This window comes from Elephas maximus, chromosome 25 (assembly GCF_024166365.1).
Source record: "Elephas maximus indicus isolate mEleMax1 chromosome 25, mEleMax1 primary haplotype, whole genome shotgun sequence".
NCBI classification, from domain to species: Eukaryota; Metazoa; Chordata; class Mammalia; order Proboscidea; family Elephantidae; genus Elephas; species Elephas maximus.
In genome coordinates, this window is record NC_064843.1 from 55244525 (window position 1) to 55270729 (window position 26205).

The window sequence follows — 26205 nt, forward strand, 5'->3', positions numbered from 1 at the left end:
CTACTGACCTTTTGGTTAGCAGCTGTAGCTCTTAACCACTGCACTACTAGGGCTCCCCATAAAGTTTAGAACCTAGAAAACCCTACGGGGCAGTTTTACTATGACCTATAGGGTTGCTGTGAGTTGGAATTGACATAAATGCGCACAACAACAGATTTTCCTGAGGGACTCTGTAGACCCAGACTATTTTCCACCTGGAAATTGACAGCTCTCTGGGATTTTAGGTCTGAACACTGCACCATTTAAATTATTGAGACACTTCAGGGGAAAATTTCAGGCCTCTGAAAGCAGAAAATGTCTGCAGTGAGGTCACCCCAATCAGACCTTTCTTCTAGGAAGCTTAGGAATTATTATATCTAATGACTTTGCCAGTGGTTCTGGCCTGTGTAATTAAGATCTAAATATAACTCTTTCTTCATTCTACAACTAAATTTCTTATCTGGACAAATGACCCCTTTATGAAAGCTCATAAAATATCATAGGCAAATTATTACATACTTGAAAATATCCCTACTAAAATGTATCCAAAGATGGTCATATCCGCATTGCTAATAATTTTCCAAAAATATACCTTATCATGTTACTAGAAAATACTGTATATTATTATTCAAAAGAAGAAAAATGGAATAAAGTTCCATAATTATAAATAAGTACCTTTCCTTGCTTTCATTTAGTGAAAATATTTGTATTTTTCTTCTGCCATCTCAATTCCTGGATGTGACAGCAGGGTCACCATCACATCAACATCATCTTGCAAGCTTGTGCATTTACTGCAAAATACAAAATGTCATGACATTTCTTTATAGAAAAAGGAAACTTTTTTTTTTTTGGCAAGCTTTGTTCCATACCAAAGGCGAAGGCAAATCAAGATTGATATTCCAGGCACTTCAAAATTCTGAATGGAAGGATTAGAGTGACCGGACTGTCATGGATTGAATTGTGTCCCCCCAAAATGTGCATCAACTTGGTTAGGCCATGATTTCCAGTACTGTGCGGCTTCCTCCATTTCATGATGGTAATTTTATGTTCAAGAGGCTTAGGGTGGGATTGTAACACCCTTGCCCAGGTCACATCTCAGATCCAATGTAAAAGAAGTTTCACTGGGGTGTAGCCTGCACCCCCTTTTCTCTCTCAAGAGAAAAAAGGGAGGCAAGCAGAGAGTGGAGGACCTCATACTACCAAGAAAGAAGTGCAGGGAGCAGAGTGTCTTTTGGACCCAGGGTCCCTGCGTAGAGAAGCTCCTAGGCCAAGGAAAGAGAAAGAAGAGAGAGAAAGCCTTCTCCTGGAGCCGATGCCCTGGATTTGGACTTTTAGCTTACTTTACTGTGAAGAAATAAATTTCTCTTTGTTAAAGCCATCCACTTGTGGTATTTCTGTTATACTAGCACAGGATGACTAAGACACAGACCATACGTAAAAAAATTATATGAATTGTTGCTTTTTCTTTTCACTTATTAACTTCTCTGAAATTATTAATAGGACCTCAAATCCTATGAGGGCAGTCCAGTGTGCCTTATTAAAGATGACTCCATTTATCAACACTAGACGAGGTAAGAGTAACAGTAACAGTAATAGAAGAAGAAGGACGCAAGAGTCTCCCGCAATTAAATCGCACAAAGAAGAAAGGTGATATGTGATTGAAGAGGGTTATTAAACACTGAGTTGGTAGTTCAGAGAATCTTTTCAACACAGTTTTTAAATATATATATAATTTAACTGGTGAATTACGGTTCAATCTGAAGATAGGAAACAAGAATTCATATGTTTGAGTTTTTTTTTTTTTTTTTTAGTCTTGAAAAATCTCTGCCTTATAATCATGCTTTATTAGAAGCTCCTCAGATCACTGACTCATAGTTTTTGAGAAGAAATGTGTTTTTATAAATCATTCCACAGGGCCTTCCTCTTAATGTGAGAAAACACACTTGCAATTTTGTTGAGGGAATATCTCAGCTTTGTCTTAGGGAAATAAACCAAAAAACAAAACTGACCTCCTGACTTCCTCACTAGACAGCATATTCACACTATTACATGTATACACACATGTAGTTCATACTAAGTTAGCCGCAGTTAAATGGTCACTTAGTATAGTAATTGGGGACATTACTGAGAAGCTGGATCAATCCCTACCTGAAGTCATACATATTACTGGCTTAAAAAAAAAAAAAAACTATAAAAGAATATAAATTTCTTACATTTTAAATATCAACTGGAGTTGAGTTTTCTGTCATTTGCAACATAATAACTTCTCTCATATAGGGTGAACATGAGTAGAGTGATCAGAAGTGTGAAAATTATTAGTTCAATAAGTAATGGTCTAAGCTTTAATCAGGGTGTAGTTCCAAGACCAGCAGCATTGGTATTGCCTGGGAACTGGCTAGAAATGTAGAGTCTTAGGCCTTACCTTAGATCTACTGAATCATCATCTGCATTTTAGAAATATCCCTCAGTGGTTTGTCTGTACATTAATGTTTGAGAACCATTTTAGTCCATCTCTAGAATACATCAACTGCAGATAGAAACAGACAAAAAAGTTTCACCAGGAGATAAATGAGATTCTGATGTTGATATTTTACCTGTGTAAAAAGACAAATGTATTTATCAGGACAGGAAAAAAAAATGGGTTTTGAGGGAAAGTGTAAGTGTTGGGGTTAGAGCATAGACTTCATTATCTGACCTCTTAGTATCATTAACTTATGAGTAGATTTGGAAGATCTCCCACTTCTGGTCTCATGTATTAATTGGTAACAATAAGTCTACGTCCATCTTCTCCAAGTGGGAATTCATGCAATGACGTCTTGAAAAGTAGAATATGAAGTGATACTATTGTCTAGTTACTTGCTACCATACATGTCCAAAGATCAACAACATTGGCGTTACCTGGGTGCCTATTAGAAATGTAGAACTTCAGCATGGTCCAGATCTACTGAATCAGAATCTACATTTTAGCAAGTTGTCCAGGTAATTGGATGCACACTGAAGTTTTAGAAACACTGGTCCAAATCATTTTTTGAGCCATTGAACTTTCCACCCCTGGAACAGTTATGATGAAGCTTGAAAGAACCCTATCAGAGATGGTGGTGAGGGGAGCCATGTACAGGGTAGTTGGAACAAATGACCACCACTGGCAGGTTCATCTCTGAGATATCTGTGCTCTAACAGAACAATGAAAATCAGTTTAAAATAGTGTGAAGTGTGGCCAAAAGAAAGCATTTAGATTCTGTGGCTGGAATGAGCTAGAGATTATATGGTAAATGTTGGTTTAGAGGGGAACACACATCATGGTATGAGGGAACTAGTTATCTCTTTTGTCTCCATGCATCATCCATCCTCCATCCATCCATCCGTCCATCCGTCCATCCACCCATCCACCCATCCACCCACCCGTCCGTCCGTCCATCCATCTGTCCATCCATCTATCCATTCATCCTGTGACTTCTTCATTACTTCTCTAGCAATAATGACAACCTGGTGCATAAACTAAGTTACTCCTGAGAAACAGAAAGAAATTTAGTCTTAACCCTTTCCTAGTGAGAAAAAAGACATGTCACACTTTCCTAGTGAGAAAAAGGCATGTCACACTTGGTCTGCTCATCTTGATGGTTTGCTCATCTCCCAGTGTGGGAACCAGCATCCAGCCCTTCGTGTATAAGTGAAAGACCAGCTGCATGCTTACCTCCTTGTGGCTCTGGGACAACGCTGGTTGGATTAAATCAGTGATTACTGGGAAACATGTACAAATAACTCACCTCTCAGGGCTCAAGCTATTAGGTGCCTCATTCCAGACTGGCTGTTCCCCCTCTTACTCTTTTTGCTCATTTCCATAATAAACTCCAGCTAATAAAACTCCTCAAGGTGATTGATGGCCCAGAAAGCACAGTCATTTTCGGGTCATGAGTAGCAATTCCTGAACCTGGGAAATATGATTACAATCAATTTCCTTTTCCTTTCTTCCTTTCCTTTATTTTAATCATTCTTACAAGGTGCATCCTTTAGACACCTCTTTCTTAGTCATTATCCCCTAATTAATTCCCTTGTTAAATATAAGTATGCTTGACTAATGTCTTCCTTTGTGACTAAGGAAAGAGGAATTTATTGTCTTTACATATTGACTCTAGCTACATAATCACAGATAATTTTGTTTAAAGTCCGCATTCCTTACTAACCATGCTGGAGCTTAGGCCCCAAGAAACTGACAAGATAGTCTCACCTAACTGCCTTAGATATAACATGGAGCCAGGTGTTTGCACATGTAATTGGCTTAGGAAGTAGTTACATTCATGTGCAAACTCATCTCTTTCTTTATATAATGTTTTGAAGTTCACACTGAAATTATGGTGGGACTGAGAAGAACTGTCCAATTTAAGGAAAGAACATGCTGACATTCTAAGCAATGGAACAGAGGTGTCAAAAATCTGCAAGCTTAGAATCTACATATGTGGTGGTAAACTAGCAATCTGCTGCCTCTACAATTATGTGGGGCAGCTCTACTCTGTCCTCTAGGGTCACTGTGAGTTAGAATCGACTCATGGTACCAGATTTGGGGATTTATGGCAGATTTTAGTAAACCCAGAAAACAAAGGACCTGCAGCATGCCCCAAGGAAAGGGCCTTTGCTAGGTATGAGGCGGATGCAGCTTGTGCTACAGTTACCTAGTACACAGTAGGAAGGGGAAAACAAAAAGCCTTTTTGTCAGAATAGAACAAAACAGTGATTCTGGAAGTGTGGTCCCTGGAACCAATAACAGTCTCACTTGGGTGCTTGTGAGAAACGCAAAATCTTGGGCCCCACCCCAGACCTACTAAATCAGAAACTCGTGGAGGTTGGACCCCGCAGGTGATTCTGATATAGCCAAAATTTGAGAACCACTGTGGTGGTGGTGGTAGGTGCCTTTGAGGTGGTTCCAACTCATAGCGGCCCCATGTACAAAAGAACGAAACAACATCAGGTTCTGCGCCATCCTCAGTCTTCGTTATGCCTGGGCCCATTGCTGCAGCCACTGTGTCAGTCCATCTCATTGAGGGTTTTCCTCTTTTCTGATGACCCTCTACTTTGCCAAGCATGATGTACTTCTTCAGGGACTGATACCTCCTGATCAACACATCCAAAGTATGTGAAACGAAATCTTGACATCCTTGCTTCTAAGGAGCATTCTGGCTATATTTCTTCCAAGACAGATTTGTTCATTCTTCTGGCAGTCCATTCCATATTCTTCACCAACATCATAATTCAAAGACATCAATTCTTCTTCAGTCTTCTTTATTCATTGTTCGGCTTTGGTATGCATATGAGGAGATTGGAAACGCCAAGGTTTGGGTCAGGTGTGCCTCAGTCCTCAAAGTTACATCTTTGCTTTTTAACACTTTAAAGAGGTCGTTTGCAGCAGATTTGCCCAATGCAATCCGTAGTTTGATTTTTTTTGACTACTGCTTCCAAAGGCTTTGATTGTGGATCCAAGTAACATTAAATTCTTCATAACTGTAGTAATACATAATCTCTTTTTGGGGAAAAAGCCACACTTAATCTCCAGCTTGATGGCAGATTTACTTGTTGTTAAGGTCTGCTATCTACTGTTTTGACACTATTTTGATGATGAAAAATAATTCACATCTCTACCCAGTCCTTTCCCAAATTTGACAATTGGTGTTCCAAGATGCACTCTCTTCACATCCCTCTTTCTCTCCTTTCTGCCTTGACCTCACTGACTCAATTCTGCAGAAGAAGGTGCTTCGAATTTCAAGTCTGATAGTCAGGGCTCATGTCTGAGCTTCTTTTTTAGTCACTACATGACTTTGAAGAGGTGACACCCCATCTGGGGATGATGCTGATGATAATAATAATAGTGCCTCTTCTTTTGGTCTCACTTAGTTAATATGAGAGACAATGAAGCTGTAGAATTTATTACGTGGTATCATTTTCCTATTTGCCTATTAAGCCACAAGAGGACTGGAAGAACCCAATAGCTAAGACTTCTAGTATCCATGGTCTTTCAGTAAATATTTGTTGAATGTGTATTTTCTTACCATGGTTGACTGAGAAACAATTGAGTTATGCTATACATAGTGTCCAACCACCTCCCCCACCAAAAAAAAAAAAATAACACCCATTTCTGTCGAGTCCATTCTGACTCATAGTGATGCTATAGGACAGAATAAAACTGCCCCACAGGGTTTCCAAGAAGCAGCCGGTGGATTGGGTTTGAACTGCTGACCTTTTCGGTTAGCAGCTGAACACTTTGCCACTGTGTCATCAGGGCTCCACCACTGTGTCAAACCTATAGTCTAACATAAATTGAATACCTCATTTTTTTTCTTTTTTTAAGTTTTCATTATTATTGCCTTTTCTTACCAGTATCTTTTTAAATCCCATCTTTATTTGCCTTTGGAAACATTATATATAAACTTACAAATATATTTTAAAATTGTAAGTAGCACATATTACTAATAACAAGATGTACAAAAAACAGTGGTAAGTGTGGTTCATTATAACACGAATACATCTTAAGTCAGGGATGACCTGTGAAATATCATCTCACCCTTCAAGGGAGTCCAGGCTTTTGGGCTGCTCCTTTACAACACCATCTGTGTTTGGTGTTTTGTGTTTTTGTTGGTTTATTTGTTGTTAACAGATTTTATTAAATGTTCTCTCTAGAAGTTAGACCTCCAGGTTTCTCATAAGCAGACATATGAAGATACACCTTGTTATCAAGGGAACTAGGGATTTACTCAAAACTGTTTATAGATAATAAATACTACTAGGATTTGTTTCAAATTTTACTTAGTGACCATTCTGTGTGGGGCTTTGAACTAGACATTTAAGGCATAAAGTCCCAGGAACTCTGTCTCCTCTTTATGTGAACACTCCCCTCAGTTTCCTTGTAGTTTATGTCCTTCGTGGCCCTACCTTGGTTTCTATCCCTTTGGACCTTTTGAATCTCTATGGGACCTTTCTTTCTTCTCATAACTTTACAGGGATTTATTTCTTTTCCTTCTCCCTCTTATAAAGACAACAGCAGTTGACCACATGCCCTGTTTTCTCTGAGGTTCTCCTCAAATGAATGTCATGATTATTTCTTCTTAAAAGTTCTACCACCAGCCACATCAAGGCAAATAACAATAACAAATAAATTAAGTTGGTTCCCCAGAAGCAGATTTTCAGATGAGGATTTGGGGAAAGGGATTTATTAGGAAGTAGTCCCTGGGATGGGCAGGCAGCAGTGGATCAGATGAGAAGGAAGAAGTGAGATTGGTAAAGGAAGGACTGATACCAAGCTGAATTCAGGTGATTCTGCTCAATCCCAGGGTGAAGCTCTTGAATTGGTGAAGGTCACAATTCAGAGTTATCCCCACTTGGTGTAGTGGTTAAGGAATATGGCTGCTGACCAAAAGGTGAACAGTTCGAATCTACCAGGAGCTCTTGGAAACCCTGTGGGGCAAGTCTACTCTGTTCTATAGGGTCGCTATGTGTTGGACTCAACTTGACAGCAATAGGTTTGGTTTGGGGAAGGATACAGGAATTTATAACCCTCCCCCTTCCCCAGAGGTTCCCTAGAAGACAAGCCTGGGAATCTGCTTTCTAAAGGTCACAGCCTTGAAAACCCTATGAAGCACAGTCTAATCTGACACACATGGGGTCACCATGAGCTGAATCAACTCAATGGCAGCTAACAACAACAACCCCACCCACCTATGAGTCATTGATAAGAGCACTGGTTCTCAAAGTGCTGCCTCTATGAAGGCTTGGTTCTCAGGATACTTGCTCTCCATGTGCACTGGCAAAGCAGGCTCTGGAAATCCAAGGATAGTCTTGTGACAAGTCCAGCCACTGGAGCTGCTGTCGGAAAAACAAGGGAGAGGGGCATGGGAATGGTAAAAGGGCAGGGCACTGACAGTGTCTGTTACAGCCATGCTGAGGAAGCTCCAAGGCCGACAAGTCCTGCAGAACTCCTCCGTGAATCCCTGGGCTCTTTCAGGCAGCACTATTATCCCTGAGTCCTTTGTGTGTGGGGTTCTTCCTTGCCATTTAGGAGCCCTCTCCATCCAGTAGAGCCTCTCCCTGAAGGCACAGTTAGGCCTCTGCAATGGCTGTGAGCTGTCGTCCTTTCAGTCTCAAGAGGATAATTTAAATCTCAGATCTGAATGATTGACTCTCATCTCAATTCTCCCCAGGTTCTGCACAAGGAAAGATCACTTAAGGACACCCTTGCCCAATCCCTACCTCTCTGTGCCAGGGATTCAGAACATGTCTAATACATCCATTTAATAGTGAAGAGGACAAAGAGAAAATACTTTAAAAAATTGGATGTGATTAATGTCATTGAAAAGTCACCACTTTAGGGACATTTATTTCAACGGGAGCTTTCACATTGTACACTGATTTGCTGTTGGTATGAATAGGGTTCTTTTTGTTTTTCGATTTTGCGTCTTCCCTTTGCTTCCATGTAAAGTGAGTTTATAGATGATAGATGTAGAGATTCGGAATAGAATGCACATTCTTCCGGGTTCAGCAAGTTTATAGTGACCTGTCCTTGTTTTCACATACCTACAGTTTGTAGTAAAACGTTCCTACCAGCCACACAAGCAAGCTCAGGCAAAAGGCAAGTTCTTCCTTTTGTTGGTTCCAACAATTTGTGTTCTAATAAATTCAGGGTGGAAATAACCCAGCTGTCTTTGTGGAAAATATAAAGTTTGGCAGAGGGCTATTACTATTCAAGGGTATGTAATAGTTTGTTTTATACTGCATGCAGTTGTATAGTTATAAACATGAACGCATCTGGCAATAAATGACTTTATGACAGCGATTTCGAAGGTATAATGAAGAAAACAAAAACAAAGTGAGTTATTACTTATAATTACGGTGCCTGAGTGAGCTTGTACAACGTGCTTTAAATACTTCCCTGGCCATTATCATGTTATTTCATTCACAGTCTCCAATCAATGACCTTGGCCTTCAGATGGGTCATTTATCTTTGAGGATGGGAAATGAGTTGTGGTAGTGTTTGCATTTTTGAGTACCTTTTTTTTAAGGAAAGAGCATTCCTTAGCTATATTTGCCTGTGCAATGCAAAAAAAAAAAAAAAAAAAAAAGGAATGATTGACTCTTCTCCACTGTAGAATATATTTTACATTGACAAAAAATTTTGGCAGTGTTTTCAAATTTTAAATGTGCTCTTCCTTTAACCCAATAATTAAATGGGCTAATGTCATCTCTAGGAATCGATCTTACCAAGGCAGAGAGATAGATAGATCAATAGGTAGATCAATAGATAGAGTAATAGGTAGTTAGATAGATGTTAGATGGCTAGCTGCCAACTCATAAAAACCTTATGCACAAAAGAATAAAATGTTGCCTGGCCCTGTATCATCCCCACAATCACCAGCATGTTTGAGTCCATTGTTGTGACTACTGTGCCAATCCCTCTCACCAAGGATCTTACTTGCCCTCACTGGTCCTCTACTTCACCAAACACAATGTCCTCCTCAGCCATTGATCCCTCCTGATGATATGTTCAAAGAAAAAAGGTTGAAAAATATTCTGTTGTAATCTGTAGAGTTTTCACTGGCTAATTTTGGGAAGTAAATTGCCAGGCCTTTCTTCCTAGGCTGTCATAGTCTGGAAGCTCTGCTAAAACCTGTCCACCATGGGTGGCCTTGCGGGCATTTGAAATACTAGTGCCGTAGCTTCCAGCATCATGACAACATGAAATTCACCACAACACAGCAAACTGCCGGAGAGATGGTAGACCAGAATACATAAGTAATATAGGGAAAAATAATTGTTGCAGGACTGTGATTTTTTTTTTTTTTTTGTAGCAAAATTTACAGAAGACCTACATGTTCCTTAGTGTGGCAATAGTTAAATATACATGGTATAATCATACCATAAAATAATATGGAGCCATTGCAAATACATGAGATAGTTCAATAAATACAGCATTGAAAGATCTCTAAGACATAAAAAAAAAAAAAAAGACATAGTACATGAAAAAAGCTAGTTCCAGGACATAAAATATAATGCATGCTCATATATATATATATATATATATATATATATATATATATATATATGTTTTTGTGTGTGCAGAAACCCTGGAGGAATAGTGGTTAAGAGCTACGGCTGCTAACCAAAAGACTAGCAGCTCAAATCCACCACCGCTCCTTGGAAACCCTATGGAGCAGTTCTACTCTGTCCTATAGGGTCGCTATGAGTTGGAATCAACTCAACAGTAATGGGTTATAAGTCAATTGCTTATTCATTCACCCATTCAACAGATATTTATTGAGGTACAGGCACCATACTAGGTACTGGTGATACAACAATAAGCAAAATTAAGGTCTTCATGGGAGTTTACATTTCAGTGTGGGAAACTGAAGTTGGTGAGTCCAACAGTGAACAAGCAAACAACTGTATGTCAGGTGGTAATAGCAGTTGTAAAGAAATAAAAAGCAGAATAAAGGGGTAGAAAGTAATTTAGACAGAGGCCAGTGAACGCTTCTTTGAGGAGGTAACATTTGATCAGGTATCTAAAAGAAACTGTTGTGCTTTCAAAATTGCCTAAATATATCCAAAGAAACAATTTCAATAAGTAGATAATAAAAACCCTATATGATAAGAAGATGTGCTGTATTTTAACTCATAGAGCTTTCTCTTTCTTAGAGGTACACAAAATAACACAGAATAATGTTGCAGCTTACAATTAACAACTTTCTCAATTCAGAGAGATGTAATATGTAATTTCAAAAAATAATAAACAGAAGGAAATCAGGTAGAATACTTCTATTTGCAAATAATGGAAAATCTAACTGACGAAACAATATGGAATGTGTTGGCTCAGAAATTGGAGGATCCTAGAGGTTGGAAGCACTTTACAGTTGATTTACTCCAACAGCTCAATGGTGTCAGAGTCCTCCATCTCTCTATCTATGTGGCTAATGGGGGAAATGTATGCTACTGACTTAGGCCAATCAGCACCTTCCCATGGAGGTGATGGTGGTGTTATTCCTACCCAGATTGCAAGACCACATAAGCAAAGGGTGGATGGAATGATGGAGAGGTAATGACCATGAGTAACGAGGAGAGGAAGAAATCCCCACTTTGCAGGAATGTATGAACTGAGAATCAAGAAAAAAGTAAGTGGTGGCCATGATGTTGGCTTAGGACTCATTGCCTTGGCTTTGAGGAGCTGTTAGTGCCTCTGTGGAGAAGAGGAGGGGAGCTTCCATCCTTGCCCTCAAATTACTAAGGCAGAAGTGGGAAAAGTGGAAACGGACATTCAAGAACATCAGGGGCAGGTTGCACCCCATTAGGATCTCAGCGTTTTTACAAATGTGTTTGAGTCTAACATGCTGGGCTAAGGAAGTATTTTTCAGGGAGTAGCCAAATTGGTAATTTCACAAAAGAAAAATCCTCTGTCAGACTCCAAGTCAAATAATTATTTTTTCCCCCAAGAGAGCAAGTACATGCTGGTATAGAAAAAATCTGGTTAAAAGTCAAGTGTTGTGAAACAAGTTTTTGATGACTGTGTGCTTGGACCTGGTTAGCATGAAGACTTCTTGCTCCCTGGGCTTGCTGGAAGGAGAACCCTGAGCCTCACAAATTGGGCCAATGATGTCATTCCTGAAGTTTTACAGGTGCTGCTGAGTTATATGCGCTTAAAACAAACCAGGCTAATTGGCCAGGGTTTTGGTACAATCTATCATTCTTCCATGGGAGAGGATATCTATGGCCGGTAGTTATGTTAAATACAACTCTAAAATAAAAATATTTCATATGACTCACTTCTGGTGGCCCCAACAGAAATTAGAAATTTATTATGGCAAAGAATACAGACTATGCACTACAAAATCCCTTAGTTGCATTTTCTCTCTTAAATAATAAAAGTGATTAATAGAAGAGACTCAGTTTAGGTGAATTATATGCAAAGTTGTTTTATCTGAAATACGTTTCCATGATAGTGTATTTCCATCTCTGCTTCATCGTTGCCTTTTTTGTTTGAATTAAGGCAATAATATTACCAAAGTCACCCTCCGTTACATGACCATTTGCCTTTACATTGAAGGCAACGATGTCATTTTCATTTGAAGCTATTTGTCCTTGTTATAACAGACAAGGCAGTTGGTACATTCAGACTCAATTACTAACTTGCATGACTGATTTCAGGATAGAGCTGGGAGATGAGGCAACTCAAAGTTGCCATTGACTGTTCAGTATGTTCTCTTTTCTGCTAGATCTGATGGGAAAACAACTCATATAACTTGGCCTCCAAGAAGTGGAAGGGGTTTAACTCAGATCAGTTCCCAGTAAGCCAGCACTGAGATGGCGTTTGGAGTGCAGGATGTTTATTAGGCATGCCCTTGGGTTCAACTCCTGGGGAAGAGATGGAAAGAAAGCAGGAATAGGTTAAGGGAGATGATAAGCTATAATGCAGCCCAGGGATAGCCCGTGCTAATCCCAGAAGGAGTTCTGTTGCTGGGAAGACCCTTCAGAGCTGGCCAGGTCTTCATGCCCCTTCATGGATCAGTCACTGGATGTGGGCTGCCCTGGGAAGGACATGGCCCTGAGTGCAGTAGCTCTTTTCAGCTGAGGTAATAACTTGAATAGATCAATAGCTGAAGGCTGTGTACTAGCAGCACTCCCAGGGTTGAGGCTCTAGACACCAAGGCAGTGGTTCTTAAGCAGGGGTGATTTTGCCCCCCGGGGGCATTTGATGATATATAGAGATATTTTGGGGGTGGAGAACTGTTGGTATCTAGTGGGTAGAGACTAAGGATGCTGCTAAGTACCCTACAGTGCACAGGGCAATGCCACGATAAAGATTTATTTGGTCTAAAATGTCAATAGTGCCCGAGTTAAAAAACTCTACTCTGAACAACAAATCTTCCCTTGATGGAGAACCTGGGTGGGCATAATATTGTCCAACACAGGGCTCACCATTAATCTAGATATTACTACTTGTGAGACGATATGCTCTGTATTCCTCTTAACCCTCCCACACACCCTTTGAGAAAGGTATCACTCTATCCATTTACTAATGAAGAAATCGATGCTCATAGAAGTTAAGTAACTTGCCTAAGGTCCTAAATTGGAAAGAACCAGAGGTGGGATTTACAGTAGACCTGCTTGTTGAAACAAAGTACTATTTCTGTCTTCATTTAATGGCTTGATGATGCATTCCTCAAACTTTTCTTTTTCTGTACTGCAAATATGTGATAGATGATGTTCACATCTTCAGTTCCTGGGCACTAGCTATAACCTCACTTTTCTCTAACTCACTTAAAAAACACAAGTGAAATATCCAAAGGCATAGCATACATTATGGAGATAACATTGAATACTCTCTAGATGGCATTTTTAAGTAAATCATTTCGAACTATTATCCCTTGCTATTAGTAACATAGGGGTTGCCTTGTCTATCGGTTTGTCATATTATGGTAGTTTGTATGGTGCTGTGATGCTGGAAGTTATGCCACTGGTATTTCAAATACCAGCAGGGTTACTCCAGACCAAGATAGACTAAAAAGAAAGACCTGGCAATCTATTTCTGAAAACAAACAAAAAAATTGACCAGCAAAAACCTTATGGGTAGCAGCAAAACATTGTCTGATATAGTGCTGGAAGATAAGCCTCCCCCAATTTGAAAGTTACTCAAAATATGACTGGGGACGAGCTGCCTCCTCAAAGTACAGTCAGCTTTAATAATGTGGATAGAGTAAGCCTTCCGGGACATCCATTTACTGATGTGGCACCATTCAAAATGAGAAGATATAGCAACAAACATCCCTTAATAATTGTACAAAGCATGAATCTAGGAAAGTTGGAAGTTGTCAAAAATGAAATGGAAGGCTTGAAGATTGATATCTGAGGCATTCATGAGCTGAAATGGACTGGTATTGGTCATTTTGAATCAAATAATCATGTGGTCTACTATGCCAGAAATGACAAATTGAAGAGGAAATCCATCACATTTATCATCAAAAAGAACACTTCAAGATCTATCCTAAAGTACAATGCTGTCAGTGATAGGATAATATCCATACACCTGTAAGGAAAACCAGTTAATATGACTGTTATTCAAATTACACACCAACCATTAAGGCCGAAGATGAAGAAACTGAAGATTTTTACCAACTTCTGCAATCTGAAATTGATCAAGCGTGAAATCGAGATGCATTGATAATTACTGGTGATTGGAATGTAAAAGCTGGAAACAAAGAATAAGGATGGTAGTTGGAAAATATGGCCTTGGAGATCACATGATAGAATTTTGCAAGATCAACAAATTATTCTTTGGCAATACCTTTTTTTTTAACATAAATGGGGACTATACCTGTGGACCTTGCTGGTTGGAATATACAGGAATCAAATCAACTATATCTGTGGAAAGAGACTATGGAGAAACTCAGTGTCATAATTCAGAACAAGGCAGAGCAGACCGCAGAACAGACCATCAATTGCTCATATGCAAAATCAAGTTCAAGTTGAGAAAAATTAAAACAAGTCCACAAGAGCCAAAGTATGTCCTTGAGTATGTCCTACCTAAGTTTAGATATCATCTTAAGAATAGATTTGATGCACCGAACATGAATGACCAAAGACCAGACTAGTTGTGGGATGACATCAAAGATATCATAAATGAAGAAAGCAAAAGATCAAAAAAGACTGGAAAGAAAGAAAAGACTAAAATAAATGCCATAAGAGACTCAGAAACTTGCTCTTGAACATAGAGTGGTTAAAGTGAACGGAAGAAGTAATGAAGTAGAAAGAGCTGAACAATTTCAAAGGGCAGCTCCAGAAGACAAAGTAAAATATTATAATGAAATGTGCAAAGACTTGGAGTTAGAAAAAAAAAAAAAGGGGGAAGGACACGTTCAGCATTTCTCAAGCTGAAAGAACTGAAGAAAAAATTCAAGCCTTCAGCTGCAATATTGAAGGATTCTATGAGCAAAATACTGAATGATGCAGGAAGAATCAAAAGAGATTGGAAAAAATATACAAAGTCACTGTACCAAAAATAGTTGGTTGACATTCAGCGAATTCAGGAGGTAGCATTTTGTCAAAAACTGGTGGCACTGAAGGAAGAATTCCAAGCTTCACTGAAAGCACTGGTGAAAAACATGACTCCAGGGTTTGACAGAATACCGTCTGAGATGTTTCAATAAATGAATGCAACACTGAAGTGCTCAGTCGTCTATGCCAAGAAATTTGGAAGAGAGCTACCTGGACAACTGACTGGAAGAAATCAATATACGTGCCCGTTCCAAAGAAAAGTAATCAAATAGATTATAAAAAGTATCAAACAATATCATTAATATCACAAACAAGTAAAATTTTGCTGAAGATAATTAAAAAATGGTTGCAGCGGCACATCAATAGGGAACTGCCAGAAATTCAAGTCAGATTCAGAAGAGGATGTAGAACTTGGGATATCACTGCCAATGTCAAGTAGATCTTCACTGAAAACAGAGAATACAAGAAAAATGTTTACCTATGTTTTATTGACTATGCAAAAGCCTTCGACTGTGTAGATCGTAACAAATTATGGATAACATTGTGAAGAATGTAATTCAGGAACACTAAATTGTACTCATGGGGAACCTGTACATAGATCAAGAGGCAGTCACTCGTGAAGAACAGGGAGATATTGCATGGTTTAAAATCAGAAGGTGTGCATCAGAATTGTATCCTTTCACCATACTTATTCAATCTGTATACTGAGCAAATAATTTGAGAAACTGGACTATATGAAGAACATGGCATCAGGATTGGAGAAAGACTCATTAACAACCTGCGACGTGCAGATGACACAACTTTGCTTGCTGAAAGTAAAGAGGACTTGAAGCATTTACTTATGAAGCATTTACTTGAAGCATTTACTTATGAAGATCAACAACCAGAGCCTTTCAGTATGGATTACACCTCAACATAAAGAAAACAAAAACCCTCACACCTGGACCAATAAGCAACATCATGATAGATGGAGAAAATATTTTAAGGATTTCATTTTGCTTGGATCCATAATCAATGCCCATGGAAGTAGCAGTCAAGAAATCAAATGACATATTGCATTGGGAAAATTTGCTGCCAAAGACCTCTTTCAATGTTAAAAATCAAAGATGTCACTTTGAAGACTAAGGTGCACCTGACCCAAGCCATGATATTTTCGGTTGCTTCATATGCACGAGAAAGCTGGACAACAAATAAGCAAGGCTGAAGAAAAATTGATGCCTTTGAATTAAGGTGTTGGCAAGGAATATTGAATATATCATGGATTACAAGAAGAACGAACAAATAAATCTGTCTTGGAAGAGGTACAGCCAGAATGCTCCTTAGAAGCAAGCATGCAAAATTTTGTCTCATGTACTTTGGACATTTTTTCAGGAAGGACCAGTCCCTGGAGGAGGCCATCATGCCTGGTAAGCAGAGGGTCAGGAAAGAGAGAAAGACCCTCAATGGGATGGGTTGACACAGTGGCTGTCACACATAGCCGTGATTGTGAGGATGGCACAGGAATGGGCAGTGTTTTATTCTGTTGTACAAAGGGTCACTATTAGTCAGAACTGACTCAAAGGCACCTAACAAAAACAATGTTATGTGAGAAATTGCTTACAATTATCTTGCAGTTGATTTTGATACTGAAAGTAAAATCTATCGGTCATTTTAGAAGAAGTCTGTGAAAAGAGTACAAGATTTTCAGGAGAATTTGTTTCACGCTATCTCTTCACGCTGCTGGGCCTTTGGAAGGATTGAATCATCTAAGGACATCCTTCAGATCTTATTGGCACTTACAGAACACGGGGCATCAAAGAATTAATTAATTTATTCAATTAAAATCTAGCACCTACTTTGTTCCAGAAACTGTCCTCTTTCTTTTTATAACAGTACCATTTACTAGTAAAGGCTTCCACAGGAGCAAAGTAACGTCTACAACTGTGCAGATATACAGATGAATAGGTATCTTAACAGAGATACTTTCTCTAAAACAAAATCCCGTAAATTCTGACCTTTTTAAAGGACATCCATGTAAAGGTAATAAACATATAGTCTATAAAGATGTTAAGGTAAATAAAATGCAATACACATTCGACTCAAAGATATAAAGAAAAAAGATTTAGATATTTCATTACTATTGACAGAATAATGTTAGCATTACTGTCAGTAGTTGCTGCGGTTTTTTTGATTTTCTAGCAGTGTTAGGGGGATAAATTGGTTTGTTCACCGATGAAATTCTTGCCTTCCATGCAGGAGACTCAGATTTGATTCTCAGCCAGTGCATTTCATGTGTAGCCACCACCTGTCTGTCAGTGAACTTTGAATGTTGCTATGAACAGGTTTCAGGGAATCTTACAGACCAAAATGGACTAGGAGGAAAGCCTGGTGATCTACTTCCAAAAATCAACCAATGAAAACCCCATGGACTACAATCGTTCTATCTGCAACCCATCATGGGGTGGCTCAGGACTACACAATGTTTTGTTCTGTCGTGCATGGGGTCACCATGAGTCTGGGACTGACTCGACTGCAGCTAACAAGAACCAGTGTCAGACACTTCAAAAAAAATTCTGTCATTGATTATCCATAGGTGTTATCCTCTTCATTTTACAATTGAAAAATACAAAGACCAGAGAGATTAAACAATTTGATTAAGTTTACACAAAAGTTTACATATGACAGAGCATGCGGTCCTGCTCAGATAACTTCCTATTGTTTGAAAACCTAACTAAAGGTTGAAGATGTATTTATGCTTATTCATTCATTCATTCAACCAAATTCTTTAATCATTTTAATCAAAATATGGTATAAACGGTGGTGTGCTGGAAAACATTTGAAAACTGACTCTACAAAAAAAAGGTATATATGTAGATGATATAGATATAGATTAGATATAGATAGTTGTAAAGTATAAATTTAAATTATTTTTATTGATGTAAAAATACACAGCACACAGTGTAAAAATAATAATAAAATGTACAATATTCTTTATTATAAATTCAGTATATCTAATTGGTTCTTATAGAATGCTTTTGTTGAATGTTACTAAAATTTTTATCCATAGCCAACCTATGGTTTCAATTGACCAACAAGTAACATTCCAACACGAATGTTGTTTGCCATTTTCAGATTTCAAGCCGTGGTGGCATGGTGGTTAGGAGCTCAACTGCTAACCAAAAGATAGGCAGTTTACATCCACCAGCCACTCCTTGGAAATCCTGTAGGGCAGTTCTACTCTGTCCTATAGGGTCACTATAGGTTGGAATCCACTCCATGGCAATGGGTTTGGTTTTTTTGTTTTAAAGTGACGTCACTTAACATGGAGTTGGGAAGAGATGCACAGTGGCACACCATTATATAACATTTCCACCAGTAAGCATAAATAGTCTCAAGACATAGGTAAGAGTAAAATGGAGTGAAATAATTAGAGGGTGATAAGTTCTGAATGTTTATTAGTTTTGCTTTGGATATAATTTATTTCATTGTAAATTTGTATAATTTCACTTGTTAATAATAACCACATTTAACAACAGGCTCACAAGATTCCTTAACATTTAATTGTTTTCTCTTGCAAGCTGGTATGATCCAGCTCCAGCTCATACTGGTAAGGAAACATTTTCAGTTAGTCAAGTGCCCCCCATTTCCAGAGTGTTTCCTGCTTCAAGTTAGTGAGGTTTTGTAGGTCTGAGTATGTGAGCAGAGGGCATACCACTATCAGGAAAACTGATGTTGAGATAGATGATACTGGGTAAAGAGTCCTTCCTTAAAATTTATTGTTATTTTTGTGGTTTATTCACAGGCATTTCCCTGCATCTCAACAGGCATTTATGGTAAGTGATCTAGCTTTCAATGATGTTTTTTATTTATTTCTTTTGTATATGTGTATGTGTGTGTCTGTGAGAGAGAGAGAGAGAGAGAAAGAGAAAGGCAGGAGTAAATGGAAAAAAGAGATTATCTGATGAATATTTTGTTTGATTTAAAGAGACTCAAAATGCAAGTCAAATCCCATTAAGGAATCTTAAGAGGCTATTCAGATTCCTTTGTGTTCTTGAAATTTGTTTTATTGGAAACCATGTGAAATGATTTGATACACTGAGTCTTAATGTCTTTTTTAAACAAAGTTTTTTTTTCTAGTTTTATTTGATATCTAATATAGTTTTCCTTAATAAAGTCAAGTTTCTTTCAGAAGAATAATGCACAGAAAACAGAGTTATCATTATTTTGTTGCAAATTATAAAGAATAGGCAAATTAAAATGCAGACACATGTATCTGTATATTTAAATTTTTTAAAAATCCAAAGAAGTGACTGTTAATAAATACAACAAATTTTAATAAGCTGAAAATACATTTTCCTGCTATTGATGGATTGTTTTAAATAGTCACTGCTTCACTTAAAGATGGGAGTGAAATGTTTTTATAATCACTTATTTTGACTAGCCTAAATTTCTCTAAATATTCTTCTACCTGTGATGACATTTCTTTTTGCTGCTTTTCTCAAATCATCAATAAGTCTGTTTTAAAGGTAAAATGCGGTTATTTATCATTTTAGGTTTTTCTGATTCAAGCAAAATAGATCTCAACCTTTCTGAACTCAAATTTCTCACATGGAGGCTCTTAATTGAAAAATAAAACATGAGTGAATCTAAAAAATTGTTTAAATACGCTGGTACAGAGCAGAGGGTATCTAAATTGGTGTCAAAGTTACATTTCTTTTTTCTGGTATTTCTTTTGAAGGTCTTGGTGACAATGAAATGATAACGTAGGTCCAAATCACACTAAGTAGGGAGGCATTTGGTCACGCTTTAACAAAATTAAGTCATACCCTCTTCCTCTCTGGAGTCTGCTATAACCTGTCTTTGTAGGACCCGATGAACACTGGGCTGGAAAAGGGCTAAATCAGACCATTGCCCAGTCACTCATCATGGCCATTCTCTCTGCTTCACAAACACTCAGTTAGATATCTTAAATGTGTGCTTAAAGGAAGCATCATGTGCCAGGTTTTGCCTGGTCAAGAAGAGACCAACTCTTACTTCACACCGTGTCTGAAGTCAAACCAGACTCCCTTGCAGAAATGGTTTCATTTGGAGAAAATTCTTTCATAACAATCTTGATTTTCCTTCACAAAATAAAAGCAAACAAATACCCAACTGCTTAACGGAACACTTTTATACATCACTGTCTATGTTTATTACTTTGTCAGATAGTTGATGTCTTTTTTTTTTTTCCCTTCTGAGTATCTAATGGTAATATGCAAAGAACTTCAAAAGGGGATTTTATCTAATATGATATACCAAAAGAAGGGAGCAGCAAGAAAAAAAGAAAAAACAAAAAAGTAAAAGAAGGTAAGAACGGGCAATAAAATTAGAGGCTAGAGAGAGGATTTGTTGTTAATGTTGCTCATTGCTGAAGGCTTTGACCTGTGGCAGCCTTAGGTTTAACATAACAAAACATTACCCAGCCCTGCGCCATCTTGATCATCGTTATGTTTGAATCCATTCATTGTTTTGACTATTGTGTCAATCCATCTCGTTGAGGGTTTCCCATTGTTTTCGCCCACCCTCTACTTTTGCAACCATGTCTTTTTCCAGCAATTGGTCTTTCCTGATGACAGGTTCAAAGTAAGCAAACTGAAGTCTCACCTTACTTGCTTCTAAGGAGCTTTCTGGTCCCATTTATTCTAGGGATGATATGTTCATTCTTCTGTCCATCCATGCTATAGTCAGTACTCCTCATTAACACTGCAGTTCAAATGCTTCAATTCTCCTTCTGTCTTCCTTTTTCATTGTCTAATTTTTGCTTGCATATTAGGAAATTGAAAAACCGTGGCTTGGCCAGGCACACCTTACTCATCAAAGTGGCATCTTTGCCTTTTCAAATGTTAAGGAAGTCTTTTGCAACAGATTTGCCCAATGTAATATGTTGTTTGATTTCTTGACTGTTGCTTCCATGAGTGTTGATTGTTGATCCAAGTAGAATTAAATCATCAACAACTTCACTTCCTTCGTTTTTTGAAAGAAGATAATAAGAATTAAATTAAACTCAGAGTGAACTGTGGTCAGTTTTAACCCCTGAAGGACAAGGATTTTTGCTTAGAGTGAGTAACATGGCTCAAAACATGCTGGTTAAATATTCCACTGTGTTGAATGAGAGGAAAATATTGAAGAATGTTGGAGAGTGTGTTAATACAGTGAGTCATAGGAGCTGACACCAGGTATGCTTCATTAATTTTCACAATGCCAGGTCAAAGAATATAGTTCTCAAATCCAACTACTTATCTATTCTACCCACCTTCTCTCTTTCTCTTTTTTTTAGTAAATTTAAAAGTGAAGCCCATACCCTGCAAGGCTAAGTACCATATCGTCTTTGGTTAGCTCCACTGGAGATTGAGGCCTAGATTTATTTTTATGATCATGGGATACTGTCTTAGTAACTTTTAGATTAGTACTCTAAGTCTTTTTATTTTACAGACCCATTTAGCATTTTGCAACTTAAAAATTATTTTATATGTCCCTTGTGAGGTCACAGCTTTCTTATTAGTCCTCGATTTTCTCAGTATTCCAATACTGTAGATCAGTTGTTTTCTTGATCTTCTTCAGAGCCCTGCTTCTCCTCCCCCATTAACTCGATTAGTTTTACTTTTACTTTGTTTATTAGGATTTGAGAAAATATTTAAAGAAAGTGTTTCATAGCTTAAAAAAAAAAAAACAAATAAAACTCCCAACATATTTTTTTGTGTTATACTAGAATGGATTTAGAGAAAATTCTCAAAATGGTCTCCTGGCTCCAGCTTTTACCCCTCTTATTCCATATTCCAAACCTTGATAGATTAACTTCTCTAAAATACCACCTGTTGCATGTTTCCCATCTGCTCATGGTCCTTTGATTGTATTCCATTACTTGCAGGTTAGTGTTCACTCTTCCTGGCCTGAACAATTGGTACTTTCTATATCTCCCTAAACCAGTACTTTCAAAATTTGTAAGAGCATAAAAATATCACCCCTCAATGATGTGAATCAGTGTGCCAAGAAGTTAATACATGCCTCTGTCTTTGCATCTTCAAGAGCTGAATTTAATTTGCAACATTTCCCAAGTTATTTGAGTGCAGACATTTTTCTCTCAACCTTTCTCAGAAGTAGTCTTTTCTCCAGAATATAGTTTGATAAATTTCTTGGCACCCACCTTCCATAGACACTTACCCTGTTACCCACAAATAATCTGATGGATCTCAAAACATACCATGTATGTTCCCAGGTCCGATACTTTGCTTATGCCCTTGCCTGTTCCTAAAATCCTAAAATGTAACTTCTTAACATGTACAACACACACACATACATACCACAAACTCACATGCACAATTACCACCATGGGTCTTTACCCACCTCCTCTCGCACCCCCAAACAAAAACACACCACCCACATTTAAACAAGGTTGGGGCTTATTCTCTGGGACATTTTCCTTGAATATGCCAGCCTTTGGTGGTTGTCATATCTTCTGAAATTTTTCAGCATTTCTGACCTGGATAATTAACAACTGCTTCCTCGTATTGTTCTACAGATTTTTGCCTACTCTCCTGGGCTCACAGCCAGTGTGGAATTTAAAAAAAAAAAAAGGTGGGGGGAGGAATTCACTTGTGCATATTCTTTGCACATTCAGTGCCTAGAAAAGCAATGAATCCATGGGAGAAGCTCAGGAAATGTTTGCTGTTGATGACAACGATAATGATTGTAACCCAAACTGTTGCCTAACTGAAGACATAGGAAATAGAATGGTTGATTGTCAAAATAATAGCTAAAGAAAGCTACTCAGTTGATATTTTCTTAAAGGACAAACAGCTCTATTCTAGGGAAAAACAAATGTGTTTCCGAAAAACATTCTCAAACTGGAAATTGTATTTGTAAGCATAGCAATGTCTGCCCTGACAAGGTAAAAATGGGAAGCGAAGAACTTGTTCAGTCAGTGATATGACAAGAATGCAGCACTTTACTTCTGTTGTTCAGTGTGCTCCAACTCAAGGAGGTCCAGGTGGCCGTGCAGCCCTATTCTGACTTCTCCTGAGATGCCCTAGTCCCCGCCCACCTTCCCATCTGCTGTTCCCCAGATTCCGGTTTGCTTTGGGGTTACCTTCACTTTGAGAGTTATGACCTGCAAACCCACTGTTATCCTAGTTCTACTAGAACATAATTGGAGTATATGGAGCATCTTTTGAAGAGAGTTGAGTTATTTAATTGCCAAGGTGTTCTCATACCAGGGTAATTTCATCAGAAAGCATTCCCATTTCATGGAAATCTTGACATCACCACTGTGCTCAAAGCATGTCTGGAGGGCCTGGTGCACCACCAGTACTTTGGGAGTATGAGGACCACAGCAGAAACAAATTCCTTCCCCAGCCATTCTCCTACTCTGAACCTTTGTGGGACAAACCCTTGATGCCAGCAAAACCTGCTGTACCTTTTTGCAAGATACAGACTGAAGAATATCCATCATGTAACTCAGCCTGCTTGCAGGAGGACACAGGACGGTACCAGCTCTGGTTCCTTTGAAATTCTCTTGCAAGAGAAACCAGAATTTTCCACTCTTTCAGTGACCACTGTTATTTCTCCAATGTAATGTGTCCATGATGGCTTCACAGCACACCAGGCTTCCTGTTTCCACTCAGATCAAAAGCCACATTTGGTAAAATACCAAAGGAAAGCTGGCATTACTTTTGGAAAAACAGATCCAGATGAGGCTTACGGGGGCTCTCACCCCCCATATTCCTTTTAAAAATTTGAATTGGCTTCTAAACCAGTCTTGGAGAGACAGATTTAAACTCCCCCAATGGACATTTCAGATCTTGCGCATGCTTTCTGCCCTTTGAACCTGCCTTGGACACTGAGCCTGCCTCAGTGCTGGTAAATTTAACAAAAGAGGCTAGACATGATACATGGCAATGGAATTTTTACTGAGAAGTGAAAGGCAGAAATAATTTTAGTCTATTTTATGAGAGTCAATATACTTAATAGAAATGAAGTCCAGGCAGAAAAGTGTATCCCTTGAGTAAATGAAAATTGGGAAAATATTCTCTCCGAAGAAAAAGGAAAAAAAAACCTGAATTTTGTTCTCCAGCTACAATGTGGTGTTTTTAGAGAGGAAGGAATTTCAGACACTGAGTTACTGGCAGGAAATCAGAGGAAAACATTTAAGTGTGGCATAACTTAGCTGAAGTAGCTCCCATATTTATTCATTTTAGTTTTGTTACCAACATGGAAGGCCTATTTCTATCAAATCACCTGGCTTCCCTCAGCTTTCCACAAAATGCTATCAGGCCACAACTTTCTAATTAAATCCCTTATTTGCATTCAGGCTTAGTCTTCTCTGTCTCACTGGTAAAAAAGAGAGACTAATGCTATGTTTTGTTAACCTCATATCGACTTGACAAATATTTTTATCAGTACGTTTGTCTAAATGCACAGGCATGATTTGGAAAGAAACCAGGGCATTCTTCAACAGCAATGCTTAGGGCATGTCCTCCATCAACTTTAAAAGCTGACAGATTTGAGAGGGAATGACAGCCATTGTGATGCAATTCTGGGCTTGCTGGAAGAGCTACCTTATGTAATACATTTGGGAACCAGAGCAAAACTGACAAAAATAGGCCTCCCTCCCTTTCATCCCTTGGACAGCCTTCCCCCTTCCTCTGGCTTTCTTCTTTTTCCTTTGATATTGCTGTTTGCTATGAAAGGCTCCTTTTAGGTGGTTTAATGATGACTCTTTTCTCTCTCATAAATTCCCTTCTCTGACACCTCGTTTTCTTTTCAGGTCACATTATTCCCACTATCAGAAGTGTGATTGTTCTTGGCAGTCCTTGAGTTAGTTGCTGGCCCTCAAAGCAAAGTAACCTTACAAGCAGTGTAACTTACTCCTCTCGGGAACATGCAGTCTTGGGCCAAGCCCATCTCCATTGTATCACATTTGAATATTACTTAATGAGCTGACTCATGAGGCACAAGGGAAAGCTCTTGATAGACAACAGAATTCTGATTGTTACACTGTTTCTAAGCCTCTAAATTTAACATTTGAATAGAGAGTTTTAGCAGACACACTCCCACACACCCACATTGACACACTGACCCCACAACGTGTTGTACAAATGCCCTTCTTGCCCTCCCTAAACTACATGGGTTATTAAAAATGAGAAGGCATCAAACTAGAAAACCCAAAGTACTCCCTTCACCCTGCAAAATCATCTCCAGTGCCCTGCAAAATTGTATCAAGTGTCCAACAACCATATATGCTAGTTCAGCTTACATGAAAATGACAGTGAGACCCATGGGCAGGATTCCCCCAGAGGACCTGCCAAAAGAAATGAAAATCTTAGAAACTCAGCTTTCTGGTGCTGCAGATGCAGAGAGAAACCTGTGCCAGTCTCCCTGGTGCTCTGTTCAAACTGAACAATTTTAGGACTTCATTAGAGGATTTAGTGTTTCAAAAAGTAATAAAGATTATATATAGCTTTATTACTATTTCTGAAGGCTGAACGTCTACTCCCTTGCAATTGTGTCAAGGTGGAAATTTGATGTAGGACTAGCAGGCATAAATGAATGCCACCCCGTTCCTTCTTCAAACACCACCACTTAGTTGTTAGACTATATTCAAAAAGTGATTTTTGTTTATAGAAGAAGCATGAAGACCTTAGCCTTTTAGGGGAATAGAACTAAATCAGCCAATTACAGAGACTACACATTTAAGACCCTCAACGAGATGGATTGACACAGTGGCTACAACAATGGGCTCAAGCATAACGATGATTGTGAGGATGGCACGGGACCAGGAACTGTTTCCTTCTGTTATACATAGGGTCCCTATAAGTACGGAGTGACTCGACGGTACCTAACAATGACAACATAACAACAACATCAGTTTAAAAGCAAGTCCAGTAATATTTTTCAGTCACCTTGAAAATAGGAGCAGTATTCAAAAGCTTTCCCTAAAGAACTGTTCGGGGGAGTTAAGAATTGACCACTCTTTCAGTTTGATCACTGAAAAAATTTCCTTGCCCTTTCCCATTTATCTCATCCAGTCTTGAATGCATCTCCTTTTCGCTTGCTCCTTATCCCTACTTATATCTGAAGGGTGAGTTTAAGTAAACAGCTCAGCTCTCTTTAGAAATGACATCAAAAATAATGTTGACTGTTCTTAGGGAAGCCAAGTATGTGTAGTGCTTTAGGGCAATGATTTTC

The 26205-nt window shown here is 38.5% G+C and overlaps 1 protein-coding gene across 3 annotated transcripts in view; it reads left to right on the forward strand.

Annotated features, from left to right (window-relative positions):
* Positions 1-26205, forward strand: part of MACROD2 (mono-ADP ribosylhydrolase 2) — a 2492337-nt gene that overhangs the window by 1620033 nt on the left and 846099 nt on the right. For all 3 annotated transcript variants that reach the window (XM_049869821.1, XM_049869822.1, XM_049869824.1), the window contains exon 7: positions 18785-18815. In XM_049869821.1, coding sequence (XP_049725778.1) covers positions 18785-18815 — 31 coding nt within the window. The remainder of the gene's footprint in view (positions 1-18784; positions 18816-26205) is intronic.